The 24,151-nt window shown below is 36.1% G+C and overlaps 1 protein-coding gene across 2 annotated transcripts in view; it reads right to left on the bottom strand.

Moving 5' to 3' along the window:
• MGAT5 (alpha-1,6-mannosylglycoprotein 6-beta-N-acetylglucosaminyltransferase) overlaps positions 1–24,151 on the bottom strand; it is a 133,928-nt gene that overhangs the window by 43,283 nt on the left and 66,494 nt on the right. For both annotated transcript variants that reach the window (XM_075757178.1, XM_075757179.1), the window contains 6 exons: positions 22,270–22,346; positions 20,728–20,817; positions 10,185–10,256; positions 8,926–9,087; positions 7,136–7,305; positions 6,100–6,234 (listed from right to left, as the gene is read on the bottom strand). In XM_075757178.1, the coding sequence (XP_075613293.1) occupies positions 6,100–6,234; positions 7,136–7,305; positions 8,926–9,087; positions 10,185–10,256; positions 20,728–20,817; positions 22,270–22,346 (706 nt within the window). The remainder of the gene's footprint in view (positions 1–6,099; positions 6,235–7,135; positions 7,306–8,925; positions 9,088–10,184; positions 10,257–20,727; positions 20,818–22,269; positions 22,347–24,151) is intronic.

The raw sequence follows: 24,151 nt of genomic DNA, 5'->3' as shown, positions 1-24,151 counted from the left end.
TGGATGATTTATAAACTGAAGGTACATTTTAATTACAAACATTTCTATTCATATTACATTCACAAAGACATTACAATCAAGAAATTCAAGGACATATCAGACATTCAAATAGAAACTCTGGCGCTTAGTTTGGGTGTCTGTCTTCTTACAGAATGAAGTTATGCTTTAACATCCAAGTAGAGCTTATGGGAATTCTACTTTGGTCACCTACATTCCTGGGGCTCTGAAGTAGAATTTAGGCAGAAGAACAGAGGATTCTTCATCTATTTTCTAATGTTTTCACCCATTACTACAAAACCAATGCAACAACCAAGGGCCACATGCCAAGAAGATCAGAGCAGAACAGCACTTTGTCTTTAGATAATTGTATTTAGTCTCCAGGTTCTGACTTTCAGGTCAACTAGACTTATTGGAGAAGCACTGAAGACAGTTTAATTTGCGGAATGTTTGCAGTCAGGCCATTTATTTGTTTTATTTTGAAACATTTTGTCACAGACTTCTGAAGAAACAATATAGTAGTCAAATATCTGCAACAACCACTCTACAACTGAGAGAAAACTTGGCATGGGATTAAAAAGTGTCTGGGATGAAAGATACACACTCAGTCCTTTATTTAAAGTCCTAATAATTCCTTGAAAAAAATTTACTTAATTTACAAGCAGGTCCTTTCAAAAAAAGAGCCCATAGTACATGCAAAGCCGAAGAAGTCTCAGTATGAAGAAGAGGCCACACATTCTAGCATACAGATTCCCGAAGTTATGTTTCCAAAATGCAGCCCGCCAAACCTTTGATATAGCTTGGACAGGAACTTTATGGGCATCATACCAACCATTGGCCCCACTGCAAAAGAACTGGATTATATAGCTCCAAAGCTGCTGACGCTACCATTCTTCAGCCCTCCCCAAACAAAATGTTCAGAAAAGACTTATACAGGATGCGTTCAAACATCATGTGCCACTGTGTTATAAAGACATGAACTTTTATCACTGCACCTTGTATCACTGGGCTTGTACATGCTAAGGAAGAAACAGAACTTCTCGGGTGGCAGAGAAGGCAAGTAGCTGCAACAGTTCCTATTAAAAATAGCTATATTTCTCAGTCTTCACCATTTCCTGTGCCCCAATTCCACATATATTCTGTTCAGTAAAACATCAAGATTTGGGATTTAAAATCTGAAAGAACTTAGCCCCCAAAAGGTGAAAGAACTTGGCTATAACCATTTTTCAGCTTTAAGAGATGAAAGCATTTCATCCCAAAAATACATTCATATATTTCTTATTTGTTGCTCCTTTCTCTAAAGTATCCATTGAATTGAGAAACAGAAAAAACCAGAAACTTTTAAATTCTCTTATGAAATGCCACCTTTGTACTTGAAAGTACAAATAGAGCAAATTTACTTTTTTTTTTTTGTATCTTCACAGAGCTCTTTTAAGCAAAAAGAAAGTCAAAATATACAACACATTATGATTCACCAAACAACAAAGCTGACAGATCAGTTTCTGTGCAGTGTTTTATGTCAACTGTTCTCAATGAAAATATTTTACAACAGTGGCAATTATCTCTGCATAATACAAAATACTCCAGCAGGACCAAAACAACTTCTGCACTGATGAATCATTTGGTAATAAAAGCCCTTTTATTTCTTGGCAGGCCTTAAAACAAATTTCTTATCAAACATACAGCTTTTCACCAGGTACTTGAGTACAGGGAATGAAAAATGGGTGAAAGCTACTGAAAAACTGCAACATTACTAGAGTTTGTCAAATTATATATGTAAGGAGCACTATGTCACATATGATCATCTCAATGCTTTGTTTCCTCTCTTTTTCCTGTATTGAGATGTAAGGTACGTAGCACTAACTCTACACAGGGAGATGTGCCACTATGCCAAATACATACAGGGTCTCTGAAGCAGGACAGGAAACGTGATGCTATGGAAACTAAGCTAAACTGGGAAGCAGGGAAAACAAAACAAAAAAATAATCACATGATTCAGGCATAAAGTAAGTTGGAAAAGAGAAAAGGATCACAGGAGAAAGTGCAAGTGTGTGCAGAAATGGTATGAGAGATCAAAGGTTCAAGTGGTGAACCTAATCCCTGAAATGTAGCAGAAAAGAACTGGTAAAGATTTAAAATTTAGAAATTAACGTAATTAATGCTAGTTATGCTGAACAAGATATTCTCCATTTGTTTCACTTAGTGGTTTAAATCTCTTTCAATTGAACCACTTTACAATGAAAAATTTAATTTTGCATACAATGTTTTAGCATTTCTAAAGGGAATTAATTCATGTTGAAAATGGCAAAACAGGTGTTTTTTTTTTTTTTAAATCAGGGATATAGTTTAAATAAAAATGTTAATTTAGTGTCATTTTAACTTCAGTTTTTCACTCCGTTCCCCCTTCCTTCCTAAAATGTCACCTAGCTTTAGCAGTGAAGTTGCACAGAATTACAGCATGCCTTAGAATTGGTGTCAGACTGATTAGTCTACTCATTGACTAATTAAAAAGAAGATTGGTGGGTAGCAAACTGCTTATAGAAACATCCATATTAAAGTCTTCTTTCTTCTAGAATATTAGAAGTGACAATTTTTGGGCTCAGACAAAAGTAACCCAGGACTATCACCATTTTTAAAGTGAGCATTTTTCCATAATTATTGGGCATAAGCAATAGCTGGGCTCTCCTAGTAAAAGAATTTATACACATTTTTTTCATATCCGTCTCCCACCAGAGGTTATAATATACTTACATATACTTCATCTTTGTTTAAACAAGCAATTCTGTCCAGCAGCACCCATTGCTGTCAGCAACTAGTGCTTATGCCAGTATAAACTGCTAAATAAATTGTACATATATGTCAGTGGCTGCAGACATCTTCCTGGGAATAAGCTGGTCAAAACCCAACTGGTTCTGGTTTGGAAGCTCTGTAGGTACACTGACATCAGACGCAGCAACCTGCCAGCACAGATACCCAACTCCAGACTGTCCTGGTTTATGTCGAGCCAGCTCAGATCATGAGCAGCTCATACCTGCCTACAGAAATCCTTGCAGATACACACATTAACTTTCAGGCCACTCAGTACTTGCATTTAAAATGTAAAAACTTAGTCAGAAAATAACCCTCCTAGAACAGATGTGTTCTAGAGAACATGTAAGAAGCAGGAATGTTGCTCATTTTTCAGGATAGCTGTCATGTTAATTTATTTCAAGAATAAAGCCGGTTGGATTTTTGGCATATGGGAATGAGTCATTGCTACAGAGAGACTGTAGAAAAATGAAAAAATACCAGATTCTTATGTGCTGTATGGAGGATGCAGGTGCTAAGAAAGGCAATGAGCTGCACTCCTCAAACTATATTAAGCTACCAATTTTTATGTTGCTTCATTGTGCATAAACTGCATTCAAATATCCAGACTTCAGAACTGAAAAATATAGCAAGTCCAGGCATTCTTCTGCTTGAAAATAAGGGGCACTCAAAAATGAGATCTGTTTTGCTATATTCATGCTATTTACAGCACCAATTATACCACAGATAAAGCACGTCCTACCAAGAGTCGCTGGTGCCACAGATCTCAGATGTACAAAATAGTATTTCAGTTGTTCAGAAACACTCACTTCTCAGAGCAGCAGGGTCATTCTTTTGAGCTCACAGTTCTAGAAACCTGATTTGCAATTACCAAAGATTTCCTCAGGGCTCAAGCTGACTCACAAAAATCCTAAGTGGCACTCTTATCAAGAGACTGTTCTGAAAGCATGGGTGTGTTCTACCACTCTATTCCAATCTGAAGTGAGTAAACAAGTTGTAATTTATTTGTATTTGAGTCTGGTCTACATAAACCAGACTGAGCTGACCAGCACGTCTGCTGAAACGCAGTATGGCGTAAAGCAAAACACTTCTTTCAAGACAAAGAATTATTCCTACTGACAAATACAACTGACCGAGAAAGCCAAGTTTGTAAAGAACAAGGGCTATAAGGCATTTTTATTTGTGATAATGTTTCTTTTACTGGAGAGCATTAAACAAAGACATATAATTATGCTCTTACAACAGACTTACTAGTTTTAACTTAAAAAAAATTTAATGACAAAATTTATGAGGTAATTCATGGTGATGAGAGAAAAAACATGATTGCAAGAAGATCCTCAAATAGGAGATAGCTTGCATGAAGCTATGAATTAATTCTCCTGCTCTAATCAATTCTGGTAGTCTCTGCTAGACTCTGGACCCCATTTTGTACATTGAACTTGAGGAACAGTATCAAACAATTAGCGAGATTCCCAACAAATGCAACAAGTTTGATGAAAGGTCTACAAGACCTGAATTATAAGGAATGATTCAAACTCCTAAATTTATTTTGAAGAAAAGCAAATTGAAGGAAAATCAGTATATAAGATGTTCTAGAGGCTGGCAGAGAAGATAAGGAAGTAATTCCCCAGAACCATAATAGAATAACCAGTAATGGGCAATTTGGGAGAAATCAAGCCAAGAAAAACACTTTAAAGAAAAGCTTAACACTATAAAATAATGGCTGAGGTTATCTTTTGGAGTCTTCAGTAAAAGATTAGACAAAAATCTTTCAAGAATGACAAATACATCCAACCTACTTTTCAGTAAGGGCATGGACTAGATATGTTGAAGAAAAGAGGCATTAAGTAAGTTTTTTCTTCTTCAAAAGCCTAACAAAACCTCCTACACTACCCTAAGGTATTTAGAGTTAAATTTAATTCTACTCTCCTAAACCAGAAAAAGTCAGTCATTACCATAAATTAGGAATCAATCAAAAACCGATTGACAAGATTTAACGATTCATGAAATAAGCAAGAAAAATTGAAGAGTGAGTCTAATAATCTCCATGTCCTGGTGCATTTCCATAAATTTATAACAGAATATATCAAATAGGAAATTGAAAGCAAGAGGGAAGAAACATTTTAAATTTATAAGTATGGTTTTACATCCTGACCACAATACGGTACGTGATCTCCTGGTGAAAATTGTATCTGGCAGACAGACGACCAACTGTAGCTCAGTGGAAAATGGGATTATCTTTATTAGCAGACTCCTAAAACCCAGAATATCCATTTATTCCTCTGATTCAAAAAAGAGATTAAGACTAATCTAATCTGCAACATTGATCACAGTACTCTCATTTAAAATTACGCTGAAAAGATCCAATGTTCTAGAAAATCCTGAGGTACAGAGAAAACAATTTTTCTGCCTGCAGTGAACACCTTTCACTACCTTCCTTCAAGTAGGATTTACCGAACTTTATGGATCATGAAACACAGCTAATTCGATTAGGTATAGAAAAATCAAAGTCAGTAATTTACATTTGGTTTTATTTCATGCTGATATGTACTCGTATAATACATGGGAGGCTTGCTGATTTAAAGTTATTGGCAAGAAGAAATGTGGTTCTAAAACTGCAGACACTAAGAAGGCTATACAAAGCAATTTCTTGTGACTGCCATCTTCCATTTCTAATGAAAAGATGTTTACAGATTACAGAAGCAACAACTGCCATTACCAGCAGGTTTATTCTTTAAGACCTACCCCTGAAGACAACTCTTCTCCCAACATCTTAAGGGATGGAACAGAAAAAAACTGCACTGCAGTTGTTGGGCAATACGATTCTAATAGATAAGTCTCCACAATCATCAATCCAGTATGGCTACAAACACTGACAAGGGAAACATGCCTTTCATATTCCAAAGGCTTTTTGTTGTTGTAAACAGCAAAATCCAATAGTCTGTCATCTTGTCTACTAATTTACAGAACAAAAGGGGTGCGGTGGGTGTGTAAAGAAGGGAGGGAAAGAAAGGCAACCATGATGACTCAACAAGATAATATAATTTATTAAGATTAAAAATGTTTGAATCCAAGAATCCCAAACTTGCTGGGGGGGGGGGGGGATAAAGATGGTATGCAAAAAACAGGTAATAGCCCCGTTATTTCTAAAAGTGAAAGACAACAGAGAACCACATTTTTACTTTTAAATAAATTCAAATTCACATAGATGTGCTCATCTCAGTATTTTGACATGTTATGCAACAAAAGCTCTTTAACACAGCACTTAAGAGGTCAAGTAAGTGTTATACTTACTGGTAATGTACCCATGATGGACCAAGGGTTTTCTTAAACTGAGTGAGTCCCACAATATCAATGTAAATGAGTTCTACAACTTTATCCCCTTGGGTCGGGCAACCAGATCTGTTACCTACAACCTTCTTCATAATCCTAAACAAAGAAAGAAGGAATATGGAAAAGTATTACTTTCCAAATACCTTGAATAGACGCTGTAATACTGTTTATACCAATAATTCTCCCGTCCAAAAAAGCCTTACTCTTATCTTTTCCAAAACAGGAACCATGTAAGAACATTGAAATGCTAAAGATGCTCAGCATTTATTAAAGAACTGTTTATACATCAGTAAAGTGCTAATTTTCACTAAAAACATCATACAGTTTAAAAGAGATTACTATGGTTGGAATGTTTAAAAATAGTATGCTTTGAAATTATTTGAAACAATTTCTGGCTTCTATTGACAGCTTTACAGTGTAAGAGCTCTGTATAAAATGATGGTGTCATGTTTGTTACAAAAAAATGAAAGCTACAGAAAAAGTGTATGTGCTCAAGCTTAAAACAGACGGTTTATGCCTAATGCTGAACTAGTATGCAAAGCAAGACAAAGATGAGTGAGGTAGCAATTTGACCTAACATAAGCAATTAACTGCATCAAAAGTAATGTGTTTAAAGGATTTAAACCTTTATTTTAAAATCAGATACTGAGTGAAGAATAGCAGAAACTGAAGAGGATGACACAGAACTAGGCTAGTCTGTAACTTTTCCTATTGCAGCTGGTTAAAGCACCTGGAATGTTAAAGAATAAGCTGCTTAGTTTGAATTTTACAACGTTCATTTATGAAGTCTCAGGAGCCTGAAGCTACAATGAAAACACGTTATCCTTTTCATAGCACATATACTTAGCTCATGAAATAATCTTATCGTCTGTTTAGCGAATTATCACTTTCATTTTAAGCTTCAAGAAATTCTATAGTGTTAATAGAAGTGTCAAGAGTTTACAATTTTTTTTTTTTTTTTTCATTCCAGTTTCAAATGTGAAAGTAATCTCCTTACTCCTTGAGCTCTGCCAGTGAAGCTGAAATCCTGATGTCATGGCCCAGTAAGTAGAGAGATGTAATTAAATCACTCCACTGGACTAATTCACCGAGTGGGCCACCGCTAAACGCATTTTCTGCAATCTTGAATCCAGATTCTTTTGTTAAAAGTCCTAGATGAACAAGAATCTAGAAAGGAAAGTCATGTGTTAGAATTATTAGACATTAAGCATGCAACTACTATGCATCACAGCATTTTTTTTTCTTTCTATTAAATTCCAACTATGGCCAAAAAAAATAAACAAAAAGATCCCATACTGCCACCCTAATAATTTAATTTTGTAATGGATCTCTAGAACAGTAATTATGTTACCACATTGTTTTGCACTATTATCTGCTACCAGATCAGTAATTAAACAGACCTCCAAAACTGGTGTTATTCACAAAATAATCTGTAATTCTGCACAGAAAGTTGTGGCTCACATTAACTTCTTTTGATTGAAAAATGACTTTTATTCTCCAGTAGTATATACTTGCTTATTGAAGACAGTATAGTTAAGGAAGGATATGCTGTTGTGAAGAAGTCATTAAGAACTCTGAAAGACTGCATAAGAGTAACAGGATACTTTCCAAACCTCTAGTCTCCATTGCCACAGGAGGAGATTTTTCTCTGTAGTTCCTTGAAGTTTGTGTCTGCCTTTCTAACAAAGCACAGAAGTTGAGTTCCAAACACTTCGCTACATACCTGGACTGTTATTTGAGCGTGGGTGCATATAGTGCCAAGCATAAGAACTCCCAAACACCAAAACCCTTTTCCCTCCCTCTTTTTATAAAGAGGCAACATTCAAAACCATTTTGTTCAAATCTCTTGCAACTCCCAGAACTGAAGTTGACATATTAAAATGAAATCACAGAGCAACCTGAAAGGACTTTTAAAAGCAAAGAATAAGCACTAGAGCATCCCATCAAAGCTGCCTGTGCAAGACAATACTACTTCTGGTTATTACTGAGTTTATATATTCTCTGATGTTATATTTCTTTATTAAAACAGGCTGGAGGGCTCCTTGACAGAGAGTGAGCCTACTCAAAGACTGTAGTACGTGTCAAAATTAAAGCTGCAATATGGAGCCTAGATCTCAAGCAAGGAGCTGAGCTGCAGCCAGCCAGGCTTAAGAGAAGGTAGAAACATGACTGTGCACAGCCTGCTGTCACTCAGGACTGGCTGCATTATGAACAAGGTGGGAAGAGAAACCCGTTGTTGTGTTTACAACTTTCAGCTTTATCTTAACTAGTTGAGGTAATTAAAAAAAAGTAAATTAAGTCAAATAAAATAGAACTTTTCACTTCAAGAATCTCTTTTTAAATTGAACTCATTACAGGAGGTCTAAACTGATCCGATCCAAAGTTGTTGTCAACTTTAAATCTACTCAAATCCAAACCAGAAATTTAGAGTCTCAATTTTGGACAAAGAATATGTACAATTGTTGTTTTCTACAACTGCATAAAACACTCCAGTGTCATCAGCTTGCAGTAAATTCACAGTTTCTCCCTTTAGAAACTTCTACATAGTCTCTATTTTATCCAAAAAGAAGGAGGTTAGAAAACTTACTTAAAGATTGAGTCATGGAAATGATGTAAAACTATTTCTGTAACAGTAGTTTCAAGCAGCAAAATACTTCTTGAAAAGAGGCACAACATGAGCCTTTTAGGCATATTTGGTATTTCCACTCTTAAGTTACCCCTGGACCAAGAAGCTGAAAAGAGTCCATATGTCTGCAAGTGGCAGGAATGAAAAATGTTTTCATTTACCTTTTTTCGTTTTCTCTTCTCCAAATTTTGTTTTTCTGCAAGTGATTTAATTGCTTCAATCCAGGTATCAGCCATTCGTCTGATGCGTAACATCATCCACCTGAATTCCTCATGTCTTGACATCATTTTGTAGAGATTATCAAAGTTGATGCGAATTTCAGCCTTCAATTAAAGCATTAAAAAAGACCCCCAAAACATTAGTTATTCTTCAAATAATGTACTTCCCAGAAGTGAAAAAAAATCTCAAATTAGAACTCTGCTTTACATTCTTCATTTAAAAAAAATAAAAAATAAAAAAATACACTGCTAACACTAAAGTCAAGTTGAGATTTTAGTTCAAATATTTAAGATATCTTTAAACAGATATTTCTAAGCCACATAAATTACTGTTATTTTTTATTGGTAGTATTTGGTAGCCACAGAATACATTTGCAGTGTTTCACAAAGTATTTATTTCTGCAATATAAGATTTGGTTTTGTTCATGTGCTTCAAAATGAGGTTAAAGTATCTCTAAAACACAATATAAAATCAGAACAGTATGCTGAAGATTCATGTATATCATGAATCTTCCAAATACAAGGAAGTCTCCTATTATATCATGAAGGAAGAAACATTATTAGAACATAAATTTTAAAGGAAATATTAATTTTAAAGCTAGACTGATCTAAGAACAATTGGTTTTACAAAATGAGGCAGTCTATATCTAAGTTATGTAAGCAATGTTCACATACAGCCCAACAATTATCTTAAAATACCTAAGTGCTACATAATTGGCTACAATAGTTTAGAAACAACTCTGCATGCTGTAGAGCTTTAAAGGAAAAAAATTAGGAGTAATCAAAATGTTGCTACAAAACTGAAATATATATAAGGTATTATATGTATACCATTAAGGTATTTTTATCGAGATCTATGGGACAATAAAAATAGACAGTTTCATATATGGTCACTTAACACTAGTGTACGGTCTATGGATTTGTAATTTTTCCTCAGTATCTGTGTACAATATTTCAAAAATCTAAACACAGAAATGTTTTTAATGGAAATCACCACCAAGACTGCAGCGTGATACAATGACTGGAGAAAATACATGATGAGCTACATATATAAAGTCAAGGACGTTTCCCTTCAGTTTTGAGGAGCTAAGGAATAAAAATGGTAAGGTCTAGTCTTATCAGCATTTATGTGGCACAGGATTCCAGGATCTTTTGCATGAATCACAATTACTGAATTATTTATGTTTTAACATTGTCCTTACCACTGTTTTTTGATCAGTTTCTTCATTAGGATTTTTTGCTCTCCAAGGTAAACGAGGACACCAATTTTCAACCTGTAAAACAATCACATGAAAAGAAATCATTCTATTCTACTTTCAGCTGGTCTACCAAAGTCTCTCACTGCCTTTATATTATACCTTTCTATGGCTTAAATAAGTCATTGGCTGATCAGTAAGTCACTGCAAGGTAAATCTGCTTTTTGCAAGAAAAGCTTAAGACAACATTTTGCAATTCAATACTATTTTAACCTTGCAAATTTGCAACCAAAAGTCACGTTTAGATATTCATTCATGATAATGAATACAGGAGATAAAACCCTTTCAAGGTAGAGGTCAGCTGTTAAATGCTCTAAATATAGTTTCTCTGAGCAGTTCCTAAATGTTTTCAAAATCACTAGGGTTTTTTATGCTTCTAAACCTTAAAATAAAAATACATATTTTGGAACATTGCCCATCTCCCTAGAATATCTTTATAAAAAGGTAAAGACTGATAAAACCCAAGGATCAAAGTCCTACCTTGTAGCAATCTAGACAAAAAATTGAAAGAAGAATAAAACCAAACCCATCCTATTTGAAGGGTATAAGTAACATAATTAACATAATTAACATAAGTAGCAATATCCACAAGTATTAGTAGCTGTAATTCTTAGAGAAACAAAATCAGTGTGAATGCAATACTTCTACTATTGTCTACTAGAAAAAAAAAAAAAGTAGCAGTTAGGGAAGAAACAGTAAATGGATGGAAGTCACTGAAAGCTCCTGTGCTCTCCCTAGGGATCTTGCTTGTCCTGTAGAATCTTTATGATTCATGTGCCTTAAGAAATTAGACCATTCACTTTGAGGAAGAAGGAATTTCACTGTTGGAGTGAAATTTCACCCATGAAAACAGAAACATAACTGTACTGTGCAAAGGGAGAAATGCAAAAATTGTACTGTGCAAAGGGAGAAATGCTAAGATACCCCATCACTACTGATTAAGTTTACAACTCCCGAAGAATTAGAAGTCAGAGTTGCTCTCATGGTTCCTCCAGCCATAGACCTGTCAAAACACAATTTTAGCTCAATCATGGTGCAGTAAGCCTGAAGCATTAGAGATTAAAAGCTTAAGATCATACCAAATGATTGCCTAGAAGACCAGTCCCATGAAAATAAATTAATAAACACCATAACCTCATTAAAGAGAAGACATGTATCAAGCTTTGGTTCCTCAGACAAATTATATAGAAACATTAATTTGAATGCCATGACCTAATCTACTTAACATATTTAATACAACGTTTGAAAGCAGTTAACTTCATTTGAAAACATTTGATTGGTCTCCAATTCTGGAAACATACTAGAAATTGTAGCAATTAAGAACCCTAACTTGTATGAGTGGAAGTTGTGGAATTGCTGGTAAAATAGAGTTGCAAGCTCCATATTACAAATAGTGCACAGTCCCAATCTCTTTTTTTTTTTTTTTTTTTAAGTAGTACAAATATTTTTTAATTACTCCTAGCATTGAAACTGATCTATATTAAGATATTACATTTCAAGGACTACGGTACGTGCCTCTTTTCTGCCTTCATGTATTTCACATTGCACCATCAGGCATCCTAAAGGAACTGAAGATTTTTCAGAGCTGCCAAGGACAGTTAGCAGCTTGCCTCACTGACTGAAAAACAAATATAGGGGTTTTGTGCTTTTAGAAATGTTCCCTCTAATCTAAATTAAATTACAGTAATTCCAATCACAAATAAACACTTAAGTAGACACAAAGTAATATCAGTGTACGCAGTAGGTCTAGCACTCATTCTGCCTTATTGATATTTTCAGTTAATTCCTCTTTTCATCAGAAATACCGATTTAACTCTCTGGAGGATTTTTAAATCAGATTCTTCAAAGCATGCCAATTGTTTTGTTATTTTCAGGACTGATATAGGCACTAGGAAGAATGCATAGGCATTCTCTTAAAGAAAAAAGAAAGAATTCTGCACATTTTTAGGAGTCAATGGCTCACAAACTAAGAGCTTTTATATGAGAGGATAATAGTTAACAAGAGCACCAAGAAAGCAAAGATGAAGGAAACAAATCTGACATACCATGGGAAGGGGAAAGAAGAAATTTGACTCAAGAGAAAGTGGGGATGGAGAGGCAAAATACTGACAAACCAGCCAAACTAGGATTACTTTAATAGCAAATTTCAGGTATTCTTGGGCAAAAAAGATCAGAGGTATACATGCCCCCAAGACAGAAACATTATGACAGCAAAACCAGCCAAAATGCTAATACAAATTCTGTTGTCAGAACATGAGTTAATTTTTCAGAAAAATTAAAGAATCAACTGGAATTAATAAGTCACAGTTCTAAGAGAAACTGAGAGGAAAATCAGAATATGATTAGAGTGATGGCAGCAGGCAGAACACTCAACTCTGAAGCTCCTGCACCAGAAGTCACTTCTAGATCACAGCAGGTATTATCAGGTAGCTACAGAGCAAAGAAGGAGAAAGTGAAAAACTACAGCAGGGAAGCCTACCAAGTCATAACACCAGTACTTAGAGGTGTCTAGTACTCAAGAAATACCGCACTTCCAACAAAACCAAGGTTTTCTGAGGGAACAGAGATAATTCTCTCCATCTCAGGTTCTTGCTTTCTTGTTCAGTGAGAGCTACAGATGATCAGCAGCCTGCATACACTTTGATAAAAGGGAGAGGGGTTTCAACCTATGCAACTACACAAGAAATTGAAGACTTCAGAGACAGCTTTTATAGAACTACTGGAAAAGGAAATGCTAGCATTGACAGGCTTCTACTGCAGAATTACAAAGCCTGCTGATTTGATGTTAGTTATACAAGATATCTAGCAGGCTGCTAACTTTATCGCTGCCTTCCTCAAAAACCACAGTAATTGTGTTTTTATATGTATTTCAAGTAAAAAGCTTCCAGTTAACTGTGGTTTTGCATTGCACTATGTAAAAGTAAGGTTTACAGCAGTACAAAGCCTCAGTAAAGATTGCTTCAAAATCTTATAAAGAAATGGTACTCAATATTTTGCATCAGAATTAAAAGTATCAGTTTACACTAATCCAGATGAGTAGCAAAACGTACTTTGTCTTCTGATCTATTTAGCCCCATATAATGATTACGCAGTAGTGCAGAATACATACTACTTCTGTTGCAAATAATTTCAATAACCATAATATTGCCCTTTTTCAAGACGACCACTTTCTGCTCTTTCCTTTGCTCTTTCATTACTTGGCCTTGCTCTCTTGCCCAGCATATCAGTATTCAATTCAAACCGAGCACATTTCCTGTCCAGAACATGCAATCTTTCACCTTTAAGCCTAGAAACTACTTCTAATTGCAGCTCTTGGCAGGACCTACAGTTTCATGAGAACTTCCCATGACCTAGAAAGTGGGTGAATGGGGTTTTTTGTTTGTTTGTTTTTTAAAGAACCAAGTATTGCCACTTCAGATAATCCCTTCACGGTTTCTCATACAGAACACAGCAATGCCTATAACTAAATATGAAACCTAAGTGGTTACGTAGTTTTCCTGGTTGCCTTGTGTGACTCAAATATGGCCAACAATGGTAGTAACTAGTTGTACTCATCATTTCTGAACAAGTCCTGTTGGTCTTCTCAGATTCAGACTATTAACCACTGCCATCAGAACGTCTTTGAAAACAAAAATGGGTGCTATAGTTATTGAGAAATGCAGCAGAATGCTCATGAAATCATCTTTTTCCCAGCAAATACCAGGAAAAACTTAAACCATTTTTCTCAGACTTACTGATGTAAGATAAGTACAAGTCAAGTTTTATTTCAGTGAGTACAAACTTCCAACTATAGATGTGGGAGAAAGAAAGGTAAGGCATGTCTAAAACTGCTGAGATTGGCTTGAGTGGAGGCCTTCAATGTCCTTTGCCTTGTGTGACAAATAAGCACCAACAGTGATGCAAGCTCTGTGAAAACACCTGGGGCCTGGAACTTGCTTTTCTCCTCTTGCTCCCAAATTGCCTTGATGGATTCTATCAGCTTTCATTGAAACTACTAAGGGCGAGACAGAGATACAGCAGGGAATGTGAGGAGAAGAATTAGGGATGTGTTTTGCAACACATTTTCTGGAAGCTCCTACTACAGAACAGGGTGATGGGGGGGGGGGACCTGCTTTGGTTGATTTTGTATTGTACCACCTAACTCAAAACAAAAAAGTCTGCAGAAAATGCAACAGCATTAAAGTGTAACTTGTCCTGGGCCAGGAATATTTGTGATTCTATAACATGTACAATGGGGAAAAGAAGTGTGTGTATGTATACATACAAATGTGTGTATAAATGTGTATGTATACGAATATAAACAGGAAGATGATATAGCATGTGCTAAGGCTGTAGTACAGTTACAGATCTGGTATTGTTCCACTCACCTCTTCTCTGTCATTGGCAATGACGACAGAAAGGATTATGATATCACTAAAGTGAGTCTAGATGAAATCTCCATCAGAAACTTACAAATACTTCAGCTTTGTATTTGTTTAGGTACAGAATACCTGCATGCAACAAGCCCTAAGTTCAAGCAGTGGTGTCTGTTTGGATCCTGCTCTCCAACTTATGTGTTTTATTTGATCATTTAAGACAAAACACAGAAGTTGTCTCCAAAGAAGGAACCAGACTCCTCTTCCCCCTTTCCAGGACCACCTTCCTCTTGCTGGGTTAGCATCAGTTCTTTCTCTAGCTTATTCTCTCCGTAGCAACTGTTACATGGTCATGCGCATGATTTAATTGGAAGGATGTTATATCAGACTACAGATTAGCAGTTAAAGAAGATTGTTGGGAAGCAGCAACTGCATATTTGAAGACTGACCATTTTTTGAATGAGCAATATATCCACTAAGCTATTATTTAGAACACGCTATATTTATCTTTTATCTTTCTACTGTCATATTTTTGAGTAAGATCAGCTGTGCCTCCTGTACGTAGTGTTGAGTTCAATGCCAATGAAGTGCATTAGGTAGTCTTTGATGAGGCTTAAGAAACTAGGTCCACCTGAGAAGTCAAGTGTTCCCTACCTGTTTTTGAACTGCAGTAGACACAGCACTGTCTAGAGTATACATAGCTAACTCCATAAGGTTAGGCTGCATTGTACTTCAGAAGTCCAAAATTTAAGTGCTATATGATTCCAGACATTAGTGAAAAGCCGGTGTTCTGAACTGCTTTGGGGTGTGAATGCCCAGATTCTGCTTAAGGGATTAGAGAAACACTCACGTTCAGTTTATCATAGACAATCCACTCTCACAGTGACTTTATCTTTACATACCTTACTGGTAAGTGACTCAACTTAAGAAATTAGAAAGTATGTTTTATATTAGAAAGTATATAAATACAAAAACATGTTTTTATATTAGAAAGTGACCCCAAACTTAAGAAATTAGAAGAGTATGTTTTATAGAGGTTTTGCAGGTGCCTGTTCCAGTAACTCTTCCTCAGAAACACACTTAAACTGAAGGGAAGTCAAGATTGCAGCACTTGGCTATATCACAGAGCAAGGACTTCAAGGACAGTTATAAGAACCTGGCAAACATCTGTAGCACCAGGGTGGTCTGAGCCTCTTCCAGACTGAAAGAAAGTATTCTCTGCCAGCAGCAATCCACATCCAAAATTTCAGGAAGTCCTTTATGCTTTTAGAGTCATAACGGGAGTTTAATAGAGCAAAAGCTGATGCGTACTCTCTCTAAACACTTGGGATAATCTTCATTTTGGACTTTTCCAAAGGTGCAGGTGCAGCCCAGCTACAGGGAAGCTAAATCAACTTTCTTTGCACATCAGGTGAACAGCATTATTGCTCAGTGTAATTCTATCCATGGTGAAGTGCTGCTGTTAAGTATCTTATGTCAGTCCCAGAGTGGGAAACAAAAAAACCCAACCAGTGCTGCAATATCTGGTGACAGAAGGTGCATCTTTAAATTTATTAGGCAGTATGAAGGCAGGCAGAGAAGAGAACTCATAATGTTCACTTAGAAAATCCATTTGAGAATTTGATGCGAAAGAACTCGTCCCATTGGGAAGATGACTTTCAACTCCTCTACAAGCTGTAATACCTGTCTTTGCTTAGCATTTCCTCAGGGATAGGTAGTCATTTTGAAGATGCTACAAAATCTGTGGTGCACAAGATGACTGCTGCCTATTTAGTGAACTGGAGGAGTGTATGGGTTTGTGATTTGGTTGTTTCCAAAGGCAATCCCAAACATTGGGTCTTAGGTATCCACAGTCCCAGTGACACTGCAACATGCAATTTTATACATAACCATCAATCAACAAATGGTCTCTTTTCTAACTTCAGTAATGTGTGCTAAATTTGATTCCTCTCTTACGTGGGCACCTATGCCTCTTCCAACCAGACAGAAAAATACTAATCCCAGTTTAAAGTGACAGAAGTAGAAAAGATATCTGAGTCCCAATCACCCAAATCCAGACCAATACGCTAATGGATGATTTGGGGACAAAGTACTGACTATCACTAGCATTTCAATTTCTTAAGGACACATGTAAGATGACTAAAGAAGTTTGAGCTTTTCCTGCTTTACATTTCAGACAATACCATTTTGTCAGTCTTCTGAGTAATTGCGTAGAATTCAAAGAAGCTGGTTTGATGCTATATTACACTGAAGAAATGCAAATCATTAACTCACCTCAATGTCAGAAATTATCATACACACACAGCAGAAGTTGTGGAAAGGGGACTTCCACAGACATGAGCAAATTGCAGTAAACTAGCAAAACCACAAGGATTTGAGGAACCTGTATAATTACAATTCCCAGGTGTTTTCACTAAAATGTGCCCCAGACTACAGCTTGCATTCTGGAAACAAACCCACATTCAAAATCACCTTCAGTTCATACTTTTCTGCTTTATCCTTCAAAGCAAAAGTAACAGTGTGAACAAAGATACTGCTGCAACCGAACCATGCATTCTGTTTCCATCAAGTCAGAAGAACTGAAAACCAGAATTCTCTCTAGTGGTTTACTAGCACACGCACAACAGCTACAGGAGTCTCAAAGACTGGTCTTTGAAACAGTTTCAGTCTTTTGAAGCACTAGATCCACTTCCAAGATGGGTACCAAACATTACGCTTGCACCTGAAAAGCGAGCTGGAGATCCAAAGTCTGGCATTTTAATCAGGTCTGCCCAGCTTTGACAGGTAAGCGTCAACGTAACGACCCCTGGGCAGTGGCAACTTGCATCACAGCTACTGGCTGGCCAGCAGGCACAGCAGCGGTCCCATTCGAGTGGCAGGCAGTTCTCTCAGAGAAAGCACATATCTAGATGAAGAAAAGGAGTGATAAGACCCTTCCACTTTATTTTTTTGCTTCTTGTTAAGGTGGGAAACTGTGTGCAAAATTCATTTTCTAGAAAATATTTTTAAAAGCTTCATTCTTCAGCTGCAGAGTGACATTTTGCAGTGAAATATATTTTTGTACTGTCTAGAAATTAATTTTTTCACATTTCTCCCCAGAGGCAATACCATCCATGAAAATTATAACTGTGTCAGTGACATTCCAGTGTTAAACTGGCTTTTTCATAACTAAATGCTAAATTTAAAAGGAAGTAACTCTTCTCAATGGGCAAGTTTGTATCACGGTTAAAAGGAAACAAGTCCCAACTATCTAGAAACCTTAGAGTTATCTTAACTTGCTTTTCAATTTTTGCTACTTCTAATCCCTGTCTTGCTGTGTTATTCAAGAGAATATAAGCCTGGATTTGCTATTCAGGCCATTTGTGTCTCTTCCAGTCTTTCAAAAGCTCCAGCGCAATTAGTGTGATGAGGACTGCACAGTTGCCTATCATCCCCCATCAGTGATCCGGTGTCTGCAGCAAACCAGCAAAATAGAAGTGCAAAAATCCTTGCAGCTTTATCTGCAAGCCTGTACAAGTGACAGCTTTAAATAAAAAGCATAAACCTGAATGTGTTGGATTGCTTCTTCCTTTCCTTCTGCCACACTCACTTCCCATTCTGCTCAAGCAGCCAAGACATGAGAAGGAAAGTGGAGAAGAGCTGTCCAAGCTCTTATGTTCCTACAGGAGCCCCATCCCAAGCAAATCAGAGGAGGCAGAACTCTAATACTTGCATTTATGCAGGTGCTGCGGAAGAGATGACTTGGGGCAGCCTGCATTTTGACTGCACTTTTTCTATTTTGCAGACATACATGGTGGAAACAGAAGGAGAGCGCATGACTGTGTTTTATTCCAAGCTTTGTGTCTTACAGCTCTGCATAAACTGTGGGCAAGTTACTTTGTGAATTTGTGGTTCTGAAGCCATATTATACACCAAAATGTAATATTTCAGGCTTCTCTGTTTACAAGTTTAAAATTGCATTACAAAGAGTGCTAGATGAGTGTAACGTAATACCCTAACTCAGCTGCTTCAGATGAAAAAAGTAGATCCCAAAAGAGTATGAAAGAGCACAGGTGCTTGTCATGCTAGACTGTAGAGGTGATTTTAAGAGCAAAAGCAGACATATGCACAATTTGATGCATATTCTGTCTTTTCAAACTGAGGTTGTGCATAATTTGATGCCTGTATCGCCCTTGCAAGCAAAGGATGTGTACACGAGCATCTTATTCCTATACTGTAACCTTAAAATAAAAAAAGAAAAAAATTAACAGTAATATCCTTCCAGTACCCTAATGCATTTTAGTATTTTAAATCAGCAGTTTTGACTTGAGAGCTCTGTAGACACATTTATCATTCAGCTGTGCAACCATACTATAAATTGTCAACTCTTCATCACTGTCCACTTTGACAAATTACTCTTGCAACAGCATTTCCAAGTTATCCTCAGCAGCCAACACACCTCATAAATCCACATCATTGTAGTGTTATTAGAATTTCATTTCATGCTTGCATTCGCAAACATTTAAGCTTTCAACCTCTGCTGCTGGGCATTAATCATGGAATTAATCATAGGATTAAGAATGCCAAATTCAAATTCAAGGCTAATAACATGCTCACCCAATATTAGTTTTATATAGTTCTGCCATGGGATAACACTTTAAAACAAAAGTACAAGACCTTTGTCTGAAGTTACCAAATGTATACATAAATTAATTGTACTGTGGTTCCATCATGAAATGAGAAGTTGCCCAAATTCAATATTACTCCTTAAAGAAAAATTTCAAAACCCTAGACCCTTGAAAAAACCAATCATTTGGCCTCTGTAAATCTGCTTGCATTTTGCCATGAGGATGAGCTAAAAGATCAATTATGAAAAAACTAGCAGCATCAACTGAGTTTTCAAAACCGATGATCAGAGAAGATTGTCACAGAGAATACTGTGATTTAAGAGAAATACAGAATAAGAAGTGTCATTCAAGAATATTAGATTCTCACATTCAGTTGACATCTTCATTTTTAAGATACATCTGCATTAAAAACATGAAGCACCAGTTGGTTGACAGAATACTACTATACAAACGTAACTCCGCTGGTGCTAAAACATAGCCTTTTAGTAAAAAAACTTAGATCAACTTCAGATGATTATGAAACCATATCTCTAGCTTCTATGATAAATAACAGGATAAATAATATATTCATCCTGTATCTTTTCCTTCCCCAGCTTTATGGCCCATAAATAAATCAACACTTGGTAATAGCAATGGAATGAGTCAAATTTGTGATTCAACCTAGCCTTTTTTTATTTCTTCAGATATGTGTTTTGGATATGCATTTAACTATTACTGCTGCTTAAATTAAAGCGATGCCCCAAAAAGTTCAATGACTGTAAACTGAGTAAATTAACAGAAACTGCTTTCACTACAACCAAGTTACTTACATAATACTTTTTAATCTGAGATACATAATTTAAAAACCCAGCCTCTCGCCCCAAATCCTGCAGAGACTACACAATTAATACTAGCTTGTAATTATGCAACCACATTGGCTCTCACAGTTCTTCACAAGCAGTAAGCCACTAGATATCAATACTACTTCCAAGATCAGTTGCTGTAAGTTATCAAAATTTTACTAATAAGAAAGAAGATTTCAAGTGCCAATATATCTGCAACTTCACTCAAAATTGTGACTTTCAGGGGTTTTGTTTTCTGTTAACAGACTCTGCAATTCATGAACAGTAGGATTAAAGAAGGAAACAGCCATGCTTCTTAGGAGGATGTACTATCTACTTCCACTTTCCAAATTTTACATCCCAAATGCCTCCCTATTACTACCTCAAGAGCTACATAGAAAGCAACAGAAGAAGTGTTCAGAGGACCTATGACTGAATTCATACTTCAGTTAAACAGGATACCTAGTGTGGACTCCCTGGACAGTTCCTGTTTACATCACTTCAGTTATAAACATTAGAATTCTCCAGGCTAAAAACACCAGGAGGACTTATGAATAATAGCAACACACTTCATAAGATTTCTGGTTTTGTAGCTTTTTCCTCTTTTCTATAAGTTATGACTTCTCTTGAGAAAAGTTTGCCAACAGTTACCAGAAATATTAAGGCACTACGATGTTCCCCTTCTGCAGATTAAAAGACTACTGACCTCACTGAGGTAAATAAAAAAGGAGCATGTAGACCCATCTACACCATAACTTGCATAACAGGGATCCGATCGCCACATATCTTTCATCCACTGTAACAGAACATAAACATAGTTTGTTAGGTTTAAGTACTACATAATAATTCTATACTATTACACACTCAACTCAGGAATAACAGGGGGAAGCTGCAAGCGACTATATCCAACCAGATAAAATCACAAATAACAAAAAAGGAATTTCATGAATATTTTGCAGCATAATGCATCTCTGCATTCTGCTACATTGGGGAAGTAACTACACACCAGACATGAGCACAGTTTATACAAACTGGTAGCCAGGCAAGCAGAGACAAATATCAAAAGGAAAATATAATCAGGATCCAGACATATGGGTGTGGCTGGAGTTGACTGCATTGCCCCCCCATGTTACACTTGCTCTAGTATTTAACAGATCATTTCAGTTACCAAGATTTAAATTTGCCGGATTCTGCCAAGAATATGCCATTTCTGCAGAAGCAAGTAATTGATTTAAATTCATATTTTAATATTCAAATAACATATTACATAGGCACTATGCAGCCAGTTTGTCAAAACAGATCAAAACATAGACCAGAGATTTAAGACTTACAGATTATTTTTTCAAATACTCTAGTCTAAGAATTTTATTTAGAGAAAAAAGGCAACATAATTTCACATATACTTTGGTAATTATTTGTTTTAACTTTCAGAAATAAATTGTAATGCTTGAATTGTAATATCTGAGTGTCCAGCAATTTCACTTTTGTCCTCCACTACTAGAACAGTATTCTTACATTTGAAATGTATCTTTGGGGGAAAAAAAACCCCAAAAACCTCCATCTCTGCAAATTTTGGGTTGGTTTTTGGTTTTGTTTGTTTGTTTGTGGTGGTTTTTTTTTTTTTTTCTTCTTTTACAACTGATGCCTGATGGCTTTCAGTATTTGGCGTTTCCAACTGTATTATTAGTAAAATATAGGATTTCTATAGAATCAGCTGTGTTCTGGTTGCACACTTAGTGCAGTGCCCAGCTTGTGAGCAGAAGAACCAGATTGCTTCTAACAGAAAAGGGGAAGGGAGGAAGTGGACAGAGCTGCTGGCAAAGAAGGGAAAGAACTGTAAACCAATGTCTTGCTGAAACAAGGAAAAGACTGGAATGAGGTACACATAGAATTCCAGTCCTGGGGTAGAAGAATGCCAAATGACTCATAATGGGGAAGAAAATAGGGCATCTCAAAAAGGAGAAGAAAGTTTCTGAATAACAAGACAGCATTCAAATAATAAGGCATTTTATTAAATAATACAGCATTTTAAGATAAGCCGGCATTTTAGGCCTGTCTGAACAGGATGCCAGTAGTGGTAAAGGCTTGAGGTGAGCAGTGCTGTAGTGACACACACTCCTAAATATCCTCTTTTCTTTTTTGACCCAGTTGTTCTTGTTTTACGGCATTGTCCAAGTAGTGACCTCTTGCAACATATATTCAGTTTTTAACAGAACACATATAATAAGGTTAAAACCAGTTCAGTTACCTTTATTTTCCCTTCACAGTGAGGAAAACCATCCATAGGAGGCAATTCACACTGTTCTTGGGCTCCATTTATGAGATCTAAAGAGAAACATAGACCACAACTGAATTTCATTTTACAGTTCTGACAGATAGCCTAATGAATCCTTCCTTTTATTTTCATGAATCCACAATCCAGACTAAGACTCCTACTGTGTAATATTTGTTGTAACATTAAAACTCAGTGTGCTCTATTTGACTATACAAGAAAATGGTTGCATAGAATTCAGCTCTGGCTTGCAGTAAGAGTGCTGAATTACAAAAAACTGGTCTACGAAGACTTAAAAATTAAGCGAACCCATACTGAAAATAACAAAAAGCAAAATACCTGACGAATCAAAGTGTACTTAAAACGATGAAATTACAACAATTTGTTTCTGATTGTGAAACATTTGTAAGACGTATATTGCTCTTAAACATAAAACCTAGATTTTCAAGTTCTGTTATTTTATCAAATACCCATGATCCACAACTTGGCATCAGATATATGACCCAATTAATAAATTTTGCAATATGATCTAAATTTACAACTGAGTAGCATTGCATCGCATCTCATGAGAAAAATTTCCTGTGGTCTCCCAAGATTTTTTTTCTTTTTTGCCTATTTTAATATTTTATCATTATAGATTTTTGAAACACTTTTCGCCCATGAGCCAAGGAAAAAGGAGTAGTTTTAAAGGACATTACCACATCAACTCCAGGATGGGATTTTCTCTAAAAAACTTAGAAGAACCCTCTAGCGCAGGCCTTTAAGGCAAGAAAAATGATTAACGTAGTGGAGAGATCCTTACCAAAGGCAGCAAAGGATAAGGTTTTCACTTTAGGTAGCTCATCCCAGAGTTATCTAAATTATACCTGCATCATTTCTGGCTTTTCCCACAGGCAAGAATCAAGATCATTAAAGCCAGCCATCCATCAACCTAGGAACACTTCATGCTATGGGAGATATAGTGCACAACTTCACCTAGAATATGCTAACTAGAGAGCTTAGAAAAAGAAAAAAATCTGTAGTACTAGAATAGAGTAGGGACAAGATCAGTGGATAAAAGTTGGAACATTATATTATATACAAAAAACCACCTTCTGATTTATCTGATTTTTTTTTTTTTCCCCAAATAGTTTCTTTTAAAGATAAAAACTTGAAATGTGAGTGAAGCGTTGCAAAATGGAGTGGATGGGGAAAGAAGAATCAAGCCAGGAAGATGACACTTATTTGGCAGTCTCTGCAACAGCACTAATTTGACAAACTGAGCTGTACTGCCAATGACAATAACACTGAAGCAAAGTAGTTTTTAAGATGACTCTGTAATTTCAAATCAATAAGCACTTTCAAAATATTCTCCCTTATCTTCTTATCCTTATAGGATTTTTGCAAACTAGACCCCTGACATCTAGGGCTCTGATTTCTGTTCCAAGTAAGAACACACAGAGCATGCATACAGGTATCAACAATTTTAATGTTCTAAATTCAGTCAGTACAGCTAGATAACAATGGGACTTTTTGCTTTACTACACTTCAGACTTTCCACCTGAATCACACTGAAATCAGTGCTTGAGATCAAACAGCAGCAGACCTACCTTAAAGCAAAAAGAGGCATGGTTAAAATTATGGGAATTTTCAGTAATTAATATTATGCCATTAGAAGAGCCTTATGGTCTAAACTGTGGGCTTTTTTTCTTGTGTGGGTGGGTAGTTTTTTGGGTTTTGTTTTGGTTTTTTTTTTTACAAACTCGTAAGTATTTTGAATACAAAATAAGTACAGAGCTTTTTCATAATGCATGTCAAATTCAGATTTTCCTAAAACAGAAAAGGCATCTTAAATCTATGCTATAACATCAGAGGTGCA

Source organism: Balearica regulorum, chromosome 6 (genome assembly GCF_011004875.1).
Source record: "Balearica regulorum gibbericeps isolate bBalReg1 chromosome 6, bBalReg1.pri, whole genome shotgun sequence".
In the NCBI taxonomy this organism is placed as follows: Eukaryota; Metazoa; Chordata; class Aves; order Gruiformes; family Gruidae; genus Balearica; species Balearica regulorum.
Note: the sequence above shows the minus strand (reverse complement) of the source record. Positions and strands in the feature narration are given on the sequence as shown.